The sequence below is a fragment of the Nycticebus coucang genome, chromosome X (genome assembly GCF_027406575.1).
Source record: "Nycticebus coucang isolate mNycCou1 chromosome X, mNycCou1.pri, whole genome shotgun sequence".
NCBI lineage: Eukaryota > Metazoa > Chordata > Mammalia > Primates > Lorisidae > Nycticebus > Nycticebus coucang.
Genome location: NC_069804.1, coordinates 72053603 through 72071924, shown reverse-complemented (window position 1 = coordinate 72071924; position 18322 = coordinate 72053603). Strand labels below are relative to the sequence as shown.

The 18322-nt window shown below is 39.3% G+C and overlaps 1 protein-coding gene across 1 annotated transcript in view; it reads left to right on the top strand.

The window, feature by feature from the left end:
* VSIG4 (V-set and immunoglobulin domain containing 4) overlaps nt 1–12026 on the top strand; it is a 58201-nt gene extending 46175 nt beyond the window's left edge. The window contains 5 exon segments of the mRNA XM_053579545.1: nt 4601–4663; nt 7869–7973; nt 11448–11461; nt 11731–11738; nt 11801–12026. Coding sequence (XP_053435520.1) covers nt 4601–4663; nt 7869–7973; nt 11448–11461; nt 11731–11738; nt 11801–12026 — 416 coding nt within the window.
* The last annotated feature ends 6296 nt before the right edge of the window (nt 12027–18322 follow it).

The window sequence follows — 18322 nt, the reverse complement described above, 5'->3', positions numbered from 1 at the left end:
TAGAAGAGAAATTTCTTAAACTGATAGAGGCCATCTACAGCAAACCGACAGCCAATATCATATTGAACGGAGTTAAATTGGAATCATTTCCACTTAGATAAGGAACCAGACAAAGCTGCCCATTGTCTCCATTGCTTTTTAACATTGTAATGGAAGTTTTAGCCACCACAATTAGGGAAGAAAAGGCGATCAAGGGCATCCACATAGGGTCAGAAGAGATCAAACATTCTCTCTTCACAGATGATATGATTGTATATCTGGAAAACACTAGGGACTCTACTACAAAACTCTTAGAAGTGATCAAGGAATACAGCAACGTCTCAGGTTACAAAATCAACATTCATAAATCGGTAGCCTTTATATATACCAACAATAGTCAAGCTGAAAAAACAATTAAGGACTCTATCCCATTCACAGTAATGCCAAAGAAGATGAAATATTTGGGAGTCTATCTAACAAAGGACGTGAAAGATATATATAAAGAGAACTATGAAATTCTAAGAAAAGAGATAGCCAAGAATGTTAGTAAATGGAAAAACATACCATGCTCATGTCTGGGAAGAATCAACATTGTTAAAATGTCCATACTACCCAAAGCAATATATAACTTAAATGTAATCCCTATTAAAGTTCCACTGTCATACTTTAAAGATCTTGAAAAAACAATACTTCATTTTATATGGATTCAGAAAAAAACCTCGAAAAGCCAAGACATTACTCAAAAATAAAAACAAAGCAGGAGGGAATTACACTACCAGACCTCAGACTATACTACAAATTGATAGTGATCAAAACAGCATAGCATTGGCACAAAAACAGAGAAGTAGATGTCTGGAACAGAATAGAGAACCAAGAGATGAATTCAGCTACTTACCGTTATTTAATCTTTGACAAGCCAATTAAAAACATTCAATGGGGAAAAGATTTCCTATTTAACAAATGGTTTGGGTGAACTGGCTGGCAACCTGTAGAAGACTGAAACTGGACCCACACCAGTCACCATTAACCAAGATAGACTCTTACTGGATTAAAGATTTAAACTTAAGACATGAAACTATAAAAATACTAGAAGAGAGTGCAGGGAAAACCCTTGAAGAAATTGGGTTGGGTGTGTTTTTTTTTTTTTTTTTTTTTGAGAAGGACCCCCCAGGTTATTGAAGCAGCTTCAAAAATACACTACTGGGACTTGATCAAACTAAAAAGCTTCTGCACAGCCAAGAACACAGTAAGTAAAGCAAGCAAACAACCCACAGAATGGGAGAAGATATTTGCTGGTTATGTCTCTGACAAAGGTTTAATAACCAGAATTCATAGAGAACTCAAACGCATTAGCAAGAAAAAAACAAGGGATACCATCGCAGGCCTGGCAAGAGACTTGAAAAGAAGCTTCTCTGAAGAAGACAGGCGCACGGCCTTCAGACATATGAAAAAATGCTCATCATCTTTAATCATCAGAGAAATGCAAATCAAAACTACTTTGAGATATCATCTAACTCCAGTGAGACTAGCCTATATCACAAAATCTGAAGAGCAGAGATGTTGGCGTGGATGTGGAGAAAAGGGAACACTTTTGCACTGCTGGTGGGAATGCAAATTAATACATTCTTTTTGGAAAGATATATGGAGAACAAACGGTCTATGAACCAAGTGTATGGAGCCCCATGATCATACTAATGTACACAGCTAAGATTTAATAAAAAAGAAAAATAAATAAATAAATAAAATAAAATAAAAATATAAAAATAGATCTGCCATTCAATCCTGTAATTCCTCTGCTCGGTATATACCCAGAAGACCAAAAATCACATTATAACAAATATATTTGTACCAGAATGTTTATTGCAGCCCTATTCATAATTGCTAAGTCATGGAAAATACCCAAGTGCCCATCGATCCACGAATGGATTAATAAATTGTGGTATATGTGCACCATGGAATACTATGCAGCCTTGAAGAAAGATGGAAACTTTACCTCTTTCATGTTTACATGGATGGAACCGGAACATATTCTTCTCAGTAAAGTGTCTCGAGAATGAAAGAAAAAGTATCCAATGTACTCACCCCTACTATGAAACTAATTTAGGACCTTCATATGAAAGCCATAACCCAGTTACAACCTAAGAATAGGGGGAAGGGGGAAAGGGTGGGGAGGGAGGGGGGAGGTGGGTAGAGGGAGGGGAATTAAAGGATCATACCTATGGTGCATCTTACAAGGATATATGTGAGGCTTGGTAAATGTGGAATGTAAATGTCTTAGCAAAGTAACTAAGAAAACGCCAGGAGGGCTATGTCAACTAATGTGATGAAAATGTGTCAAATGGTCTATGAACTAAGTGTATGGTGCCCCATGATCATATTGATGTACACAGCTATGATTTAATAAAAAAAAAAAAGAAAATTATTTTGTTTAAGAAGGTTAAAGGTGGATGACCACCCTCTTCTGGCTTGAAAAATTTCAACTGACAACTGCACTATCCCCCTGATAGATCTGCTCCTGTAGGTCAATTGGTGCTTATTCCTGACTGCTTGCAGAATTTCGTTTGTCATTTTGACCTTGACCAGGTTCATTTCACTGTGTCTGGGAGATGTTCTTGATGTGTTGAGATGTATCAGAGTTCACTATACATCTAAATGGAGTGTGTCAGTACCTTTGGTGATGCCTGGGAAATTTTCATTTATGATATCCTCCAGTAGGGTTTCCATTCCTTTGGGTAATTTTTCTTCCCCTTCAGGAGTATCTACCATTCATATCTTTGAGTGCTTCATAAAGTCCCATAATTTTTTTTTTTAGACACATTCTCACTTTATCACCGTTGGTAGAGTGCTGTGGCATCACAGCTCATAGCAACCTCCAACTCATGGATTTAGGCAGTTCTCTTGCCTCAGCCTCCTGAGTAGCTGGGACTAGAGGCACCCACCACAATGCCTGGCTATTTTTGTTGTTGTTGTTGTTTTTGCTGCTGCAATTTAGCCAGGGTCGGGTCTGAACCTATCACCCTCATTATATGGGGTTGGTGCCCAACCCACTGAGCCACAGGTGCCACCCTAAGTCCCATAATTCTTTAAGGAATTTCTCACCTGTTTCTCTCTTCATTTCTGCATCTTTAAATGCCTAAGGTAGTTTAAATGCCTTATAGCATTCTTTCTTCTCTGTAATGTAATTTGCTATTGACACTTTATGCTGCATATTTAAGTTCTCTAAGTGGCTCCTTCAATTGTTTAACCTCTGATATATCTTTTCTAATTTTATGGTGTCTTTCATTCATTTCTTGGGTCAATTTTGGATTTCCTTTCTGTGGTTTTCCACTTTCCTTTCAGTTCCCTTCATCATTTTTGCCATCCATACTTCATATTCTATTTCTGTCATTTCCATTATTTCTTTATATGTGGGATTCTCTATGGTAGCTGCCTCATGGTCCTTTGGGGGGTTTCTCTGTTCTTTTTTTTTATTAAATCATAACTGTATACATTGATATGATCATGGGGAATCATACACTCGCTTCATAAACCATTTGACACATTTTTATCACAGTGGTTAACATAGCCTTTCTGGCGTTATCTCAGTTATTGTGCCAAAACATTTACATTCTACATTTACCAAGTTTTGCAAATACCCCTGTAAGATGCACCACAGGTGTGATCCCACCGATTCCCCTCCCTCTACCCACCCCCCCTTCCCACTTCCCCCTATTGTTAAGTTGTAGCTGGGTTATAGCTTTCATGTGAGAGTCTCAAATTAGTTTCATAGTAGGGCTGTGTACATTGGGTACTTTTCCTTCCATTCTTGGGATACTTTACTAAGAAGAATATGTTCCAGCTCCATCCATGTAAACATGAAAGAGGTAAAGTCTCCATCTTTCTTTAAGGCTGCATAGTATTCCATGGTATACATATACCACAATTTATTAATCCATTCGTGGATTGATGGGCACTTGGGCTTTTTCCATGACTTAGCTATTACGAATTGGGCTGCAATAAACATTCTGGTACAAATATCTTTGTTATGTTGTGATTTTTGGTCTTCTGGGTATATGCCCAGCATGTTCTCAGATTTTTTTTGTTGTTGTTGGTTCCTTCTTATGTGTTTTCTTCTTGTTCACATCTTCACCCTCCTTTTTCTTCTCACTTCCTTTTCCTTAAATTTCCTTGTCTTTGTCCTTAGTCATTGGAGTGGCCCAGGTACCCACTTTCTATGCTGGTCTTCAATTGCACTTGAACTCCTCCTTGGTTTCTACCATCTTTGTACTGACCCCCTCTGCCACCTTTATGATACTTCCCAATTCTCTCTAAAGAGAGTGAATCACTAAATCTCTGTTAAAATTAGTAAACATAAAATATATTTTCCTATCTAAGTTAACAGATCCTCTGAATTCTAGCTATAGATTCCTTTGGGGTCTATAATCCCTGGGTTAAAAATACTGTCCTAGATTGATGTATAAAGGATAAACAGGCAACACAACTACCAGAATCATGACAGAAATGTTGGGACATGTCCAAATATTACTTGTCTAAAATTTATATACTTCCCAATTTCCCTAGGGCATTTACTTGTTCATCCAAGGGTATCACAGCCCTTGAATGAGCTTCTTTTTCCTTGCAGACTCATTAGAGCCATGTAAGACCAAGACTGAGGCATCTACATCCATGCAATCCTCCTTAGAAGGTGAGATTTTACAGAGTTTGAAGAAGTAGTAAAGATCTGAAGTCGTGTCATAGAAACAAAGAGAGGAGCATCAATGCCTTTGGATGGGGAATGAGAGGTGACTTAATTGATTAGAGAGAATATAGTAGTAAAGAAACAAATAAATGAAAGGTGAACAATTTTAAAGGCAGTAAAGAAATGAAATCATAAATATATACTCTTCCTTATGAAAACTCTGAGACAAAATGAAGGAGAAAGTTAGAATATTTCTAATAGAAAAGCAAGAAAAGAGAACATTCTGAATTCTATTTTGCACTTTGTCTAACTTACTACATGACTTTGGGTATATTATCTTTCCTCTATGGGCTTTATTTCTATCACTGACTCCTAACTGTAAGAAACTAAGACACTTTACCTCATAGGACTAGTGTTGGTGAAATGGCCAGACAATCTGGAAAGCCTAACACAAATGCCCAGAAAAGAGTTTCAACTTTGCAGCCATCCCCTACCTCACAGCCCCAGATTGAAAAACAGTTCTCTGACCCTAATTTCCTGTTGCTTGAACAACATCTATAGTGAACTCATCCTGAAACTGTAACATTGATGTAGATTTGGAAGATCAGTAATGAGCCAGGTTACAGCAATGTCAGGACTTCTATCTTTCCTTCTTGGCTCCAAGATTTGTAACCTAAACTTCCCACTATATACACTGGTCTGCAGCATTCAACTCTGTAAATCATTTTGTGCTGTGTGGCAGGCAATGATTAAGGCCACTCACTCCAGGTAGGTGGGATATGTGGGATGGAGAGGGAGAAATACATATCCAAGGATGAGTAAAGTCAGAATGAGATTAAAGGGAGTGTTAAATATGTTCTTGGATTGTTCTACATTGCCATAGTAATACAATTCACAAACTTTCTGAACAAGATCAAAGATAAGACCATCATGACCTCAAATATGGGACCATCATGACCTAAGATAGCTCTCCTTAGGGAGATGGGTACTGGGCTAGGCAATAACTATGGCATTGCTTGAGCTCTTCACTAGGCCTCTCCAAGAAGCTAGCAGCTGATTCATGATTCCTTAGAGGTCTAAAAGATCCCCAAGTCAGGGTCTCAGCGATCCAACCCCCATAGAAATCTCTTGTGCTTAACTTGGAGCTAATAACCAGATTGTATATAATGATATGACTGCATTGATTGTTAAAATAATAAAATATTTCCATACCAGTTGATAATTAGCTATTTCCCTTCATGCCTGAGCTCCACATTATCACTTGGGTTGCTATGGCCCATCCCTCAGAACTCTTCAGTTCATTCCATAGTCCTGCCACAAAAGTGTTAATTCCTGATATATCAGGGTACCTCTAAGACTCCAGGCATCTGTTGTGATTAGTTGGTATTAAATAATTTGATGACTATCATTCCTGGTCTCATTCTCTGGCTGTGTATCATTGAAGTGGACTTCTGAATGCCTTTTGTACCTCTCCCTTCCTGGTTGCAGAGCTTCTTGGCTATCTCTGAACACAGCTCATATTTTGTGTGCCACCTTTGCTTTGATATCTTTGGCTTGAAATCTTTCATAGTTCCATGCCTTTCCCAGAGCATGTTCATTTGGAGAAGAAATGTTAAACTATACCTCTTGGAAAGATAGTTTAGGAAAATGAGAAGATAACCTTATTAGGAGTTTATGTTCTCATATTTGGGGGCTGTTCTTTGTTTCCTCTATCCAGTTTTCCAATATTAACCAGCTTTAAGGTAGAATCTGTCTTTGATATGCACCAGCTTATAGCTCAGATCTAACAAGAAGCTCTGTGGACCACAAATACCAGATTTTTAGGGTGGGCCATCTTGGAGTCAAGTAAAAACAAAGCCAATTGAAGCAGAAAACCCTAGAAGCACTGACATTTCTTTCCTTACCTTTTTCTGTTTTTCTATCTAGACCCTTAGATTCAGAATACTATAACTAAAAGTACATGAAAATCATCTTTTTTTTTTTTTCATTCGGCTCAGAGGTAAGTGAAGGTCTAGTAACAGTAAAAAAAAAAAAAAAAAAACTTGGCTAAGGACACAGTATTCATTTTTTGTGGCTGCTGTAAAAATGTACCACAAAACTAGTAGCTTAAAACAACATAAATATCTTATAATTCTAGAGATAAAAAGTCTTAGCTAGGGCAGTGCCTGTGGCTCAAAGGAGTAGGGTGCCGGCCCCATATACCAGAGGTGGCGGGTTCAAACACAGCCCCAGCCAAAAACTGCCAAAAAAAAAAAAAAAGTCTTAGCTAAAACCAAGGTGTCAGCAGGGATATATTCCTTCTGAAGGCTTTGGACAGAATCCATTATCTTATTCTTTATAAGTTCTAGAAGGTACTCACATTCCTTGCTTCATGGCTTTCTTCCTCCATTTCCAAAACTAACCATGAGCATTCTCAAATCTCCCTCTGACTCTGACCTTCACTTCTGTTTCCCTTTCACTTTTAAATGACCCTTGTGATTACATTGATCCCACACAGATATTTCAGGATCATTTTATCATTTCAACAACAGTTAATTATCAATTCTATCTACAACCTTAATTCCTTTTTACTGTGTAAACTAGCATATTCACAGGTTACAGGAATTTGGATATGAACATCTTTGAAGGACTATTACTCTGCCTACTACAGTCATACAGAAAGTAAATAACTGATACAGGAGTGAAAGCCTAGTCCAGTGGATTCCTTCAGCTGTTAAGAATGATGGGACTCTGTACCCTAGGTTGCTCAGTGGAAATATGTTTTGAGAAAGAAGGAAAAGAACTTGGCCAGAGGATGTGAGGGGAAGACTCTTTTTGGGTAGAAGTAACTGACCAGAATCTCAATAAGATAGCATTTTGGTTAAGCAGGGAAATCAGAATACTACTTTCTTATTTGTAAGAGAAGCTGAAAACTTCCTGTCTTGGTTCTATAAAAAGCATGGAGAACTAGCTCAATTGCCAAGCTCCATCAGCCATCAATCAGAGGGCCCGGAATAACTTGTTTACATATGGTGTCTCTAGCCTTTCTCAAGTCTTTCTCATGGACCTACAGTTGTTTGTTTTCTTTTGTCTCTCTGACTACCTAACAAGGTGAGGAGAAGATGAAAAATGGAAAAGAAAGAAGCCTAGTCTAGTCTGGGCTAATATTTGGAGTTTCTGTTTCTGGCCTTATTTTCAACCAGATATCATTTGCTTTTGTTTTGTTTTCCAGAAAAGGGGTTGCCTATCTTTGCCATCATACTCATTATCTCTTTGTCCTCTATGGTAGTTTTTACCATGGCTTATATTATGCTCTGCCAGAAGACATCACAACAGGGTAAGTCATAAGTATGGCTGAGTATTATTTGCTTATTCATTGTTTCCTGAAAGTATATTTGATCCTACTCTCTATATCAGGAACTGTGTTAGGGAGCTACCAGCCTAGTTTTAGAGTGAAAGTAGGGGTTCAGGAAGACAGATCTTCAAGCAAACAATGACATAGATATATGAAAGTGAATGAACGCATTGTTGGTACTCAGTAAAGTATAGTAATCCTTCTAATGAGTTGCCACACAAGGATGAAAGTGAAGGGGAAGTCACAATCCCTGCCCTTAATTTGCTTATAATTTATTTAGGAGACTTAAGGTAGAAGCATGGAGTTGCTCAATAAAAATATATAGCAATAAAATCTATGGACTCAATAAAAAAAAAAAAAAATCTATGGACTCAAAACCCTGAGAAGACAATCAATGCTAAACGATCCAGAGGACAAAGACTCATTTAGGTCTGAAGTAATTAGCAAGTGCTTTCAGAAAGAGGTGAAACTTTTTTTTAAGAGAAAGGGTCTTACTTTGTTGCCCAAATTGGAGTTCAGTGGTGCAATCATAGCACAGTGCAGCATCCAACTCCTGGGCTCAAATGATAGTCCTATATCAGGCTCCCAAGTATCTAGGTCACAGGGGTCCTCAAACTTTTTAAACAGGGGGCCAGTTCACTGTCCCTCAGATCATTGGAGGGCCAAACTATAGTTTAAAAAACAAAAACGAAAAAGCTATGAACAAATTCCTATGTACACTGCACATATCTTATTTTGAAGTAAAAAAAAAAAAGGGGGGGAACAAATACAATCACACCTCCTCAGGTGGCCTGCGGGCCTTAGTTTGAGGACCCCTGAATAACAAACATATGCCACCACGGTGGATAATTTTTTTATATGTACTTTTGTAGAGTTGGGTCTCATTATGTTTCCCAGGCTAGTCTAAATTTCTGGCCTAAAATGATCCTCCCACAGCCTTCCAAAATGCTAGGATTATAGAAATGAGCATACTATGCACAGCCATGAGGTGAAAATCAGACCAGAATTTGGAAGATGCAAACAATTTGTAAGGGGTAAAATTCTAGGAAGGGGAAACTACATGAGCAAATGTGCAAAAGGCCTAAAAGACAATTGAGAGTGGAGATCATCAGTAAAGAAAATTCATGTAGATAAGCAATGGGAAAATACAAAGAGAAAGCTTATTCCTCATATTCCAAGGGCACAATGCCAGGCTAAATCATTTAGACTGTCTTCACTAGGCCTTTCTGTTTTTTAATTTTTTTTTATTAAATCATAGCTGTGTACATCAATATGATCATGGGGCACCATACACTTGTTTCATAGAATATTTGACACATTTTCATCTCATTAGTTGACATAGCCCTCCTGGCATTATCCAAATCATAAATACATTTATGCCACAACTATGGAGCACATTGCAAGTACAAGCTGGTTCACTAGGCCTTTCAAAGGCACTAAAATTCACCAAAATATTTATTTATTTGTACTTTTATTTTATTTTATTATTTCTTTTGCTTTTTTTTTAATTGTTGGGGATTCATTGAGGGTAGAAGAGCACCAAAATGGTTTAACCAGGGAAATAGCATGCTGAAGGTGCTTTTGTCAGGGCCATTTGACAACTATGAACCAACAGAGGAGAACAAAGAAAATTGGGATGTTATTTTTAAAAATAGAAATCCTAACTATTTGTCAATGCTCGCTGCACTAGTCATTTTGGCTGGCATCAGAATTTTCCTTGTAATATCTCTTACTCTCAAATAGCCTGGTTTTCACCATGAGAAGGGAGCCTTGAGTATTTCCTTCTCTGGGGTCTCAAGTATAAGTTATGGCCTTGGCCAGTTAGCATAGCTATGATTCATGAGGCTAACCTTGAGAGTAGAGATATTTGAAATGGCCCCAAACCCTAGAAACAATGAAATGAAACCATTCATTATAGTCTTGATGAAGCTCATCAGAAACAGCAACCAAATTCAATTGTTTCTCTCTCAAAAACCTTCCATGGTTCCTCATGGCCCAGAGGATAGAGGTCAAAATACAGCATTCCATTCAGAGACCTCTGTGATGTGGCTTTAGCCTATATTCTCAACCCCTACAATTCCCTTATACCTATTTTCATTTCCCATCACTGGGGACAAACAAGCAAAGAGGCCTTGCACATCACACCTTTATGCTTTTATCTGGATTGCCTTCCCAGAATTCCTATGTTCTGTTTCTCAAGGATACAGCCTCAGGGTATCAATTAAATTTAATATAATTACTGAGCACCTATTGTGAGCCAGGCACTGAGCATATAAAAATGAAAAACTTACAATCCTTGTAGTACAGGAAATTTTAGGCCATTGGAGGAGGTAAGACATGGAAATGCAGGGCTCTACCACAAGGCAGAAGGCCCATAGCTTTCCCTCTTCACTTTTTTGTAATTTAAGGCATGCATCTCTAGCTATACCCCTAAAAGATTGTGTAAGGGCCTAGAGGGAAGTATCAAAGAACATTCATGTTTACATGGATGGAGCTGGAACATATTCTTCTTAGAAAAGTATCTCAAGAATGGAATAAAAAGTATCCAATGTACTCAGCCCTACTATGAAACTAATTTATGGCTTTCACATGAAATCTATAACCCAGTTATAACCTAAGAATAGGGGGAATGGTAAAAGGGAGGGAAAGGAGGGAGGAGGTGGGCAGAGGGAGGGTGATTGGTGGGATTACACCTGCGGTGCATCTTACAAGGGTATATGTGAAACTTAGTAAATGTAGAATGTAAATGTCTTAACACAATAACTAAGAAAATGCCAGGAAGGCTATGTTAACCATTGTGATGAAAATGTGTCAAACGGTCTATAAAACCAGTGTATGGTGCCCCATGATCGCATTAATGTACACAGCTATGATTTAAAAAAAAAAAAAAAAAAGGAACATTCACCTTCTCACCAAGCAGTCTTAAGCCTGTATGGAATTAGAATACTTCTCCTCCACAGACACTAGAGGGCAATGGTGACCTAATCCAGGCCCTTACCTGGGTACAGAGTGGGGGTGAGTGCATTTTGGTAGTGGCTTGGGCCATGGTCCCTGGCATCAGACTAACCCAGCCCCTTTTTCCTGCTCTCTAGCTTTAAAGTCAAGTTTCCCACAGGGACTCTCTGGGGATCTTTGGTGATATTTCCAGGTGCAGAGCAGGTCCAGTTTCAATGCCCCCTCCATTCACACCCAGCAAATGCTCTGCTCAATATGCTGAGTCAGAGATGACAAAGAGAACATTGACAAAGTGTGCTTTCCCTTCCTTTCCTTGATAAATCTGCATCTCTGTATTTCAATTTACTTCCCCAATAACTCCCAGATGTTGTAAATCTGAGACATATTGAAATCCCTTTCTCCCTCCCCTTCCCTCATCTTTTGACTGGTATGTGGGGTCCATGCTTGGCCCTTGTCCATGCCCCATGGAAAATTCTAACCTTATTCCTTCTTCTTTTCTAGAGCCTGTCTATGAAGTTGTCAGATAAGATAGACTCTACTATTTCATTTCTTGACCTCTTCCCTACCCACATTTCTGTTGATTACAGAGGAAGGGGGTGTAGCAAGAACCAATTTTAAGGCCAGAGGCCATCAGTGTCAATACAATTCTTTCTTCCCTCTCTGGGGTACCTTCTGAAGTTTTATCCTGGCTCATCAAATACACAGGATAATTAAATTTCACTAGCCCTCTGCTCCCAGAATCCTTAGGTAACAAGAGTCTTTGGGTTAGTTGGCAAGAATTAAGGCAAGAAGGTGGGAAATCAAGGTCCCAGCCCAAAGCCCCTTCTTATGTGTGGTGGACTCTTGGGCTACAGGGTGCATGCCAGGGAGGCCAGCGACCCTGTAGAAATCATCTTCACAAATGGTTGCTCCAGCAATGAACCAGCTCCCTAGTCTCTGAGCAACAACAACTCTGATGAGCCCTGCTTGGGCCAGGAATACCAGATCATTGCCCAGATCAACAGTGACTATGGCCACCTACTGCATACAGTTCTCCTGGATGATGAGCTCCTGGCCATGGAGGGCAAGAGTATCTGCTGAAATTGGACCATCTTTGCTGAAATAATTGCTTATTCATTGTCTGCTTTCTTTGTGGATGGCGTACTTCCTTGCTACTTCACTTCCTGGAGAGCCCAAAGTGTCTATCCTGGCAACACTGTGGCCCCTGAGAGTGACTGGATTTGTCTAAAAATTTGCCATATGCATCTCAAGAAATCTGGCTACAGAAATGAGCCCTGAGCTCCTCTACTATCCCTGCCTGGAGCTTCAACTACTACTTTTCAAACACCAGAAGGGACATGTCCATGGCACTAGGAATTTGTCATTATGATTCCAAGAATTACTCAACTTTGGCTTCTTGTTGCCAGAGGACCAGAGGAAGGCTCAGCTCTGCCAGATAAAGGGACCAACTCTTCCAAGGATCCCTTCCATTTCTTCAGGGACAGACAGATATAAATTATGATTGTCATATGAAAGGACAGGGCTCAGCTTTGTTTCTGCACTATAAATCTGGTGCTCCAGCATTATTTTGGTGCTCAATAAATAAATAATGATGATAGAAATATCATTCGTGTAGATCTTCTCTCAAGGTGTGGTAGGACCTACCAAAAGTAATTAGCTCCTGGGAAAAGTAAATGGCTCCTGGGAAAAATAGATAGTATTTTTTTGTTTGTTTGTTTTTTCCCTTTTCACATATGTCACCCTGACTTTATTCCACAGGTAGGCCCATCTTGGGCACAATGAATGTTTCATTAAACAGGACTACCCTGGCTTCCATTCTCCTCAGTTTCATCTGGATGACTCTTCCAAGATCCATGAGAAGCCTGAAATAAAATAGTTCTTGTCTCAGAGGATTACGGATGCAGAAGTAAAAGGCTTTCCTTCTTTCCAAATTACAGATTTACTATCCCTAAAGATTTTCACCTTTGTGAATCTTAAAATCTTTGGAGTATTTGCATTCTTTCATTGGTCATATCCTTTCCCCCATCTTAAAATATAGGGTGGGGGTAAGGGCAAGGAAGTTTTTCTCCTCATGTAGGAATAGATAGGGCTAAAAGTATGTGTGAGTGTGTGTGTGTGTGTGTGTGTGTGTGTGTGTGTATGTGTGTGTGAATACATTCATGCATCTTTAATTGATCAGCCCTCAAAGGACCTGTTCTGGGGCAGGTCTACCATGATCCCTTTCTCCAATGTAATTTATGTCAAGTCAACTTCCACACTGTTCATGGAAGCTACCATGTTGCCACTTCTGGTTCAAGTACAGCCCAAGGTCAGCTCAGGTTTCACCAGGAGCTGCTACCCTTTTGGAATAATCACAGAAGTCAAAATACCACGCAATAGTGAATAAGGAGTAGTCTTCTGCTTCATATTACCGAATCTGCCAAGTCCATGGTAAAAACCTCAGCATTTTTCTTATACCCAGATTCTAGCTTCCCATGGAGGAAGGAGTGACTTCTTCTCCATTATGCTCACAGGCCTCTGAAAGAGAGCCTCCCCCTCAGGTTAATTCATGAAACAGCTCTTTACCCATACCCCACAACATTTGAAAACATCCATTATCTTTTCCTCCTACCCTTTTAAATACGAATTTCTGGGGATGGGGATAAAATTATAGTTGTATTTCCACTGGTAAAAGGAGCCACAGGTTCAGGGACCTCACTCCATAGAAGCTGTGCACCGCCAATGATATCTCAGAGTCTTTCAATCTAAAGGGTTTAGAGTTTACTTATTCTAACACTCCCATATTACAAATGAAAGCCCAGAGAAGAACAGTGACAAAGTCATTGGTAGAAAAGAGACCAAAAGGCCTGTAAACTCCTAGAAACATATTTATTGCCACAGGAAATTTCTAGAGATCATCTTTGCTCCCAAACAGAGAACTTTTTCCACACAAGATAAACCAGTAAGAGATTCCTATTAATAGAGGTAGCCCAGAGGTGAAAGATAAGCTAAACATAAATAGAGTGGTAACAGGGAACCTGTCATACGCAGATGGTTGCACAGAAAACACAAGTGGAGTGAAAAAAAGGGAAGATCTTCAGAAAAAAAGAAAGATACTAGATACTTCCCAAATTTTGTTCCATAGAACAGTGACCCAGGATATGGTACATGGAAAAAATTTTCATGATCAGGCAAGCATGGCAAAAGCATCATTGTATAGCTTCCTCTTTGAATTGCCTAATGTAACACCAGAATATTAAAGTGTCTGAAAAAAATCTGTAATAAAGTACATGTATAACTTTGTGTAACCAAGTAATTCCCAAAGTTACTTGCCCTATGAGTGTATCTGTTTGTCCTTCTCCTCTAGCCTTTGGTCCCATTTCTCAGGAAGAAAGAAAAAATAAACCTTCCATGCTGGCTGATCTTTTAAATGCCCTATAGCATTGTGTTGTCCATAGTTTTTTTTTTTTTTAAAGAAAATCTGAAGTGGCATTTGGCCAAAAGGCTCAGAGCTAATGCACTAGTGGAAAGTCAATCAATCAGTAAACATATATTGAGTATATCCTGTAACCAAAGTACTAGGTTTTGTAGGGGAGGAAGCAAACAAATAAACATAGTCTTGCCTTATAGAAGCTCACGATCTACTGGAGAATTCACAAATATCTCTTAAAAAAGTTTATTAACAATTCAAGAAGTGGTATTGGGCAGTAGGCAATAAAGGGAAACACATCAGGACCTAGGCAAGGAGTTCTTTGTGAATGTAAAAGTGTAGGTTGACTTTCAGAAGTCCCTGGAGAGTCTGAACTTTGGCTTGTCCAGGAAATATGGGAAAAATTGAATCGGCAGAAAGAAATGGAGAAGGCATTTCTAAAAGAAGAAAAGGCATTAGGAAAAGGAATGAGGTATGCAAAGCCAAAATTATTTAGAAGCCAAGACTGAGTACCAAAAAAGTGCTTTCTAAGTCCTGCTTTCTCACATAAGTCAGCTGTGATGCTTGTATGAGAATTCTGGTATTCTAGCTGAGGAGGCTCTGGAAGGAGAATGTAAAGGAAGAAAAGAATGATAAATAGCTTTTTAAAAGTCCACTTCTATCCCCATGAGCCTGTTACAGCTTTTAAAGATGATCAGGCCTCCCTTCACATTTAAATGGTATGTGTAGACCTAGACCAGGGCTGTAGTTCCTAGAGTTGCCTCACTTTTGCCCTGGCACCCTCAGATTTAATGCTTCAGTTGCCTCAAAGTCACAGAATATAACTTGTGAGAACTTGATGTCTGGCAAGCGTTCTTGTATCCAGCCAGCAGTTTATTTGTTATATCCCATCTTCCCTGGCCTGTAGTTGCTAGGCACATGCCGCACTTGGGGTATTTGACAAACTGACACTCTACTACACTGAGTGTTCAACTCAGCTTGTCAAATACACGGAGTGTGGCACTGCAGGAGGCCAAGCCAGGGGCTTCTATGGGAGATGAAATCTTCCTTGGAATGTAATCCTGGAATAAAAGAGAAAGAAAGTAGTAAGGGAACCTGCAGATGTTGAAGAGACAAATAAAAGCACTAGAACAAGGAAGTGAGCAAAATAAGCATATGGTCTCTAACCAGAAGAGGCATTCTAAAGGTAAGTAGGGAAAGCCTGAGACTCGTGTGAGGAACTAGTACAAACTGAAAGCTCCTAAGACCTAGGCTGCAGGCAGAATGGGGACTGAAGACCCCATTCTTGGCAGGGGAAAGCACCCCCAGAGAAAGGGAAAATCAAAAATAAGCCAAGGGAGTTGGAACAAAGAAAAATCAGCTAATTTACCTTTAACACAGCCATTGGTAAATTTCTTATCTGAACAAATTTCCTGCCTTTCCTGGAACTCTGGCCTATTGGGAATACAGCTTACAAACACCTCTGCTGGATCTGGGAACACTCTGAGGAAATAACAATGGCCATAGAAGAGGCTATGGCAAGACCTAGAAAGATGCATTAACTAGGTCATTTCCTACTCAGTAAACAAAGCAGTTACCCATTGTGGAGATTTGCATTTGGCTGGGGCAGAGATCAAGTGAACAGCTCAAGCCCTGTGATATGGGCAGGAGGGCTTATGTCCCCTATCACAGAGGAAGACACTCTGTGATGGTGATGAGAGGAAAATTCCTCTCTCTCACTGATTTCTCAGAGCAGATTGACAGCAGTGGTGTTTTACTGCATAGGGAACTAGTAGAGTTTAACACCTCCCAAGGAACCTGTTTGTGTGATTTCAGACAGGAAGCTGCCCTCACACAAGGCTCCAGTTTTGCATTTCTCAAGGCTGCTCAGACCCTTAAAATTAATAATAATATAAACAGTAGGAGCTGATATGCTCACTCAGAGAAACTACTGGTGTCTTTGTTCCCTCCCTCAGCTTACCCTCTGGGCAAATAGATTTCAATAAAAGTTTAGTATAACAGACACTCAGGACCATCACTGGAACCAAATGGAAAGTGGTCCCCTGAATTCTCACCTTTGAAAATTCTATTCTGTGTCTCTTGTTTCTTTCTTTATCGTTGTTTCTAACTTTCTATTTCTTTTTTTTTTTTTTTAAATTCTACACCATTTTAATAAGGAATTTGAACATCTGATGGTTTGGGGTGCATGTTATAAAAGGTATGCAAAAGCTAATCACCCTCTTATTTTTTTTTTATTAAATCATAACTGTATACAATGATATGATTATGGGGCATTCATTCAGTTTCCTCCAGTTCCACAGGTCTTATTGGATCCTGTCCCTGGGGTAGGACCCTGACACTAAGCCCTAAAGCTATGGGCATTTCCAAAGATCCCAAGCTTCAGTGGTTTCCTCTGTGCAGTAGAGAAAGGGCCATTTGGTCATCATCCTGCCTGCCTGACTTGAGGAAAAGGCTAGACCTCAGAGTCACTTCCCAACTCCCCAAAGCTGTCTTCTCACAATGTTTTGGTGATGCACATAGGCTTTGAGGTTAAAAATGGGCTTGAATCCTAGTTCTGCCATTAACTAGCTGTACAAACTTGGATGAATCATTTCACCTAGTTGAGCTCCAACTTTTTCACATCCACACAATGTGTATAAGCATAGTATCTAACTCATAAGATTATTGTGAGAATGACATGAGGTAGTGCAGTAAAACTCTCAGTTCAGTATCTGATACATAAAAAATACTCCAAAGATGGGTGACTATACTACCAGAAGGAAGGCTAGTACTATTGGCAATTGATTTAATAAAATTATGATAGGTAGACAGTGATGACTTAGTCTTAGCCTTACCTAATATGACTCTCTTTTTCCATAAGGACTGGAATGACAGCTACAAAATTGCTATTTGACATCATCTAGTCTTACACACTTAGTTTATAAATAATAAAATTAAGGTTCATATTGGGACAGAGATTTGTTAAAGGTTATACAGTTAAGTTGTTCATGGTTCAAAGAAAAACCCTATACCACCTATTGTGTCCTCCAGCTTTCCTCATTGGGTCTTTTTATCTCCCTTCTCTGTGTACCCCTCTGGGTAAAGGGATGTATGTCAACAAAGAGGAAAAATAGGGTAGTGAACTTTGCGGTGTGGTATTGAGATGTTTGAACCTGCAGTCTCTGGAGCAATAAATAAGTTGTCAGGAGCAGGGTCAGGCCTGAAACATCTAGTTGAATTCCCTTGGCAACACTCAGGTGATGATGCAAAAAATGCTGGGTTTTGGTTTCAAATGCTTCCCCTTCCTAGCTGTGGCAGTTGGTCTGTGATAAAGTAGTTGGTCTATATTAAACACTAGAATGAGAAGTAGGAAACATCCCAAAGTTACCAGGAATGGAAATCTGCTCCATGAGGCCAGAAGGCCCTGCCTAGTCAAGGTAAAGGAGTGGGATTCAGTCTTAAATTTTAGCCAAAAAAAAAAAAAAATGTTTTTATCCCCCATCAACTCTTTTAAATCAAACTAAAGGAATGGCTTGCCCTTCCAATTTGAGATCTGGGAATAACCTCAAAGCTAATGCTCTTACACTTCCTCACTTCCCTTTTCTCCTCAATCCAGCTTAAGCTACCTAGCAGAAAAAGCAGCAATTAATGTCACCAGATATGGTATAGTGAAAACAGTTAGACAAACTTTAGTCCTGATGTTGTAAACTAATCAATTGTGGCTTGGACATGTCTTTCTTTGGGCTTCAGTTGTCTTTTCTAGAAATTGGGACAAGAAAACTTACCTGGAAGAGTTGTTGAAAAGTGTTTGGTCAGCTTTCCAGAGGCTCAGTCCCTGAATCTTGGTGGAGGCTAGCCAAAGAAGCTGATGAATAGACATTGAATTGAGGGTGGCAGGGAAAAGAGAAATGTACTGGTGCCTTTCTTCTGTCATCATCTGCATTCGTTACCATCTCCAGTAAGAAGAACTGGATATTATGAAGGTGTT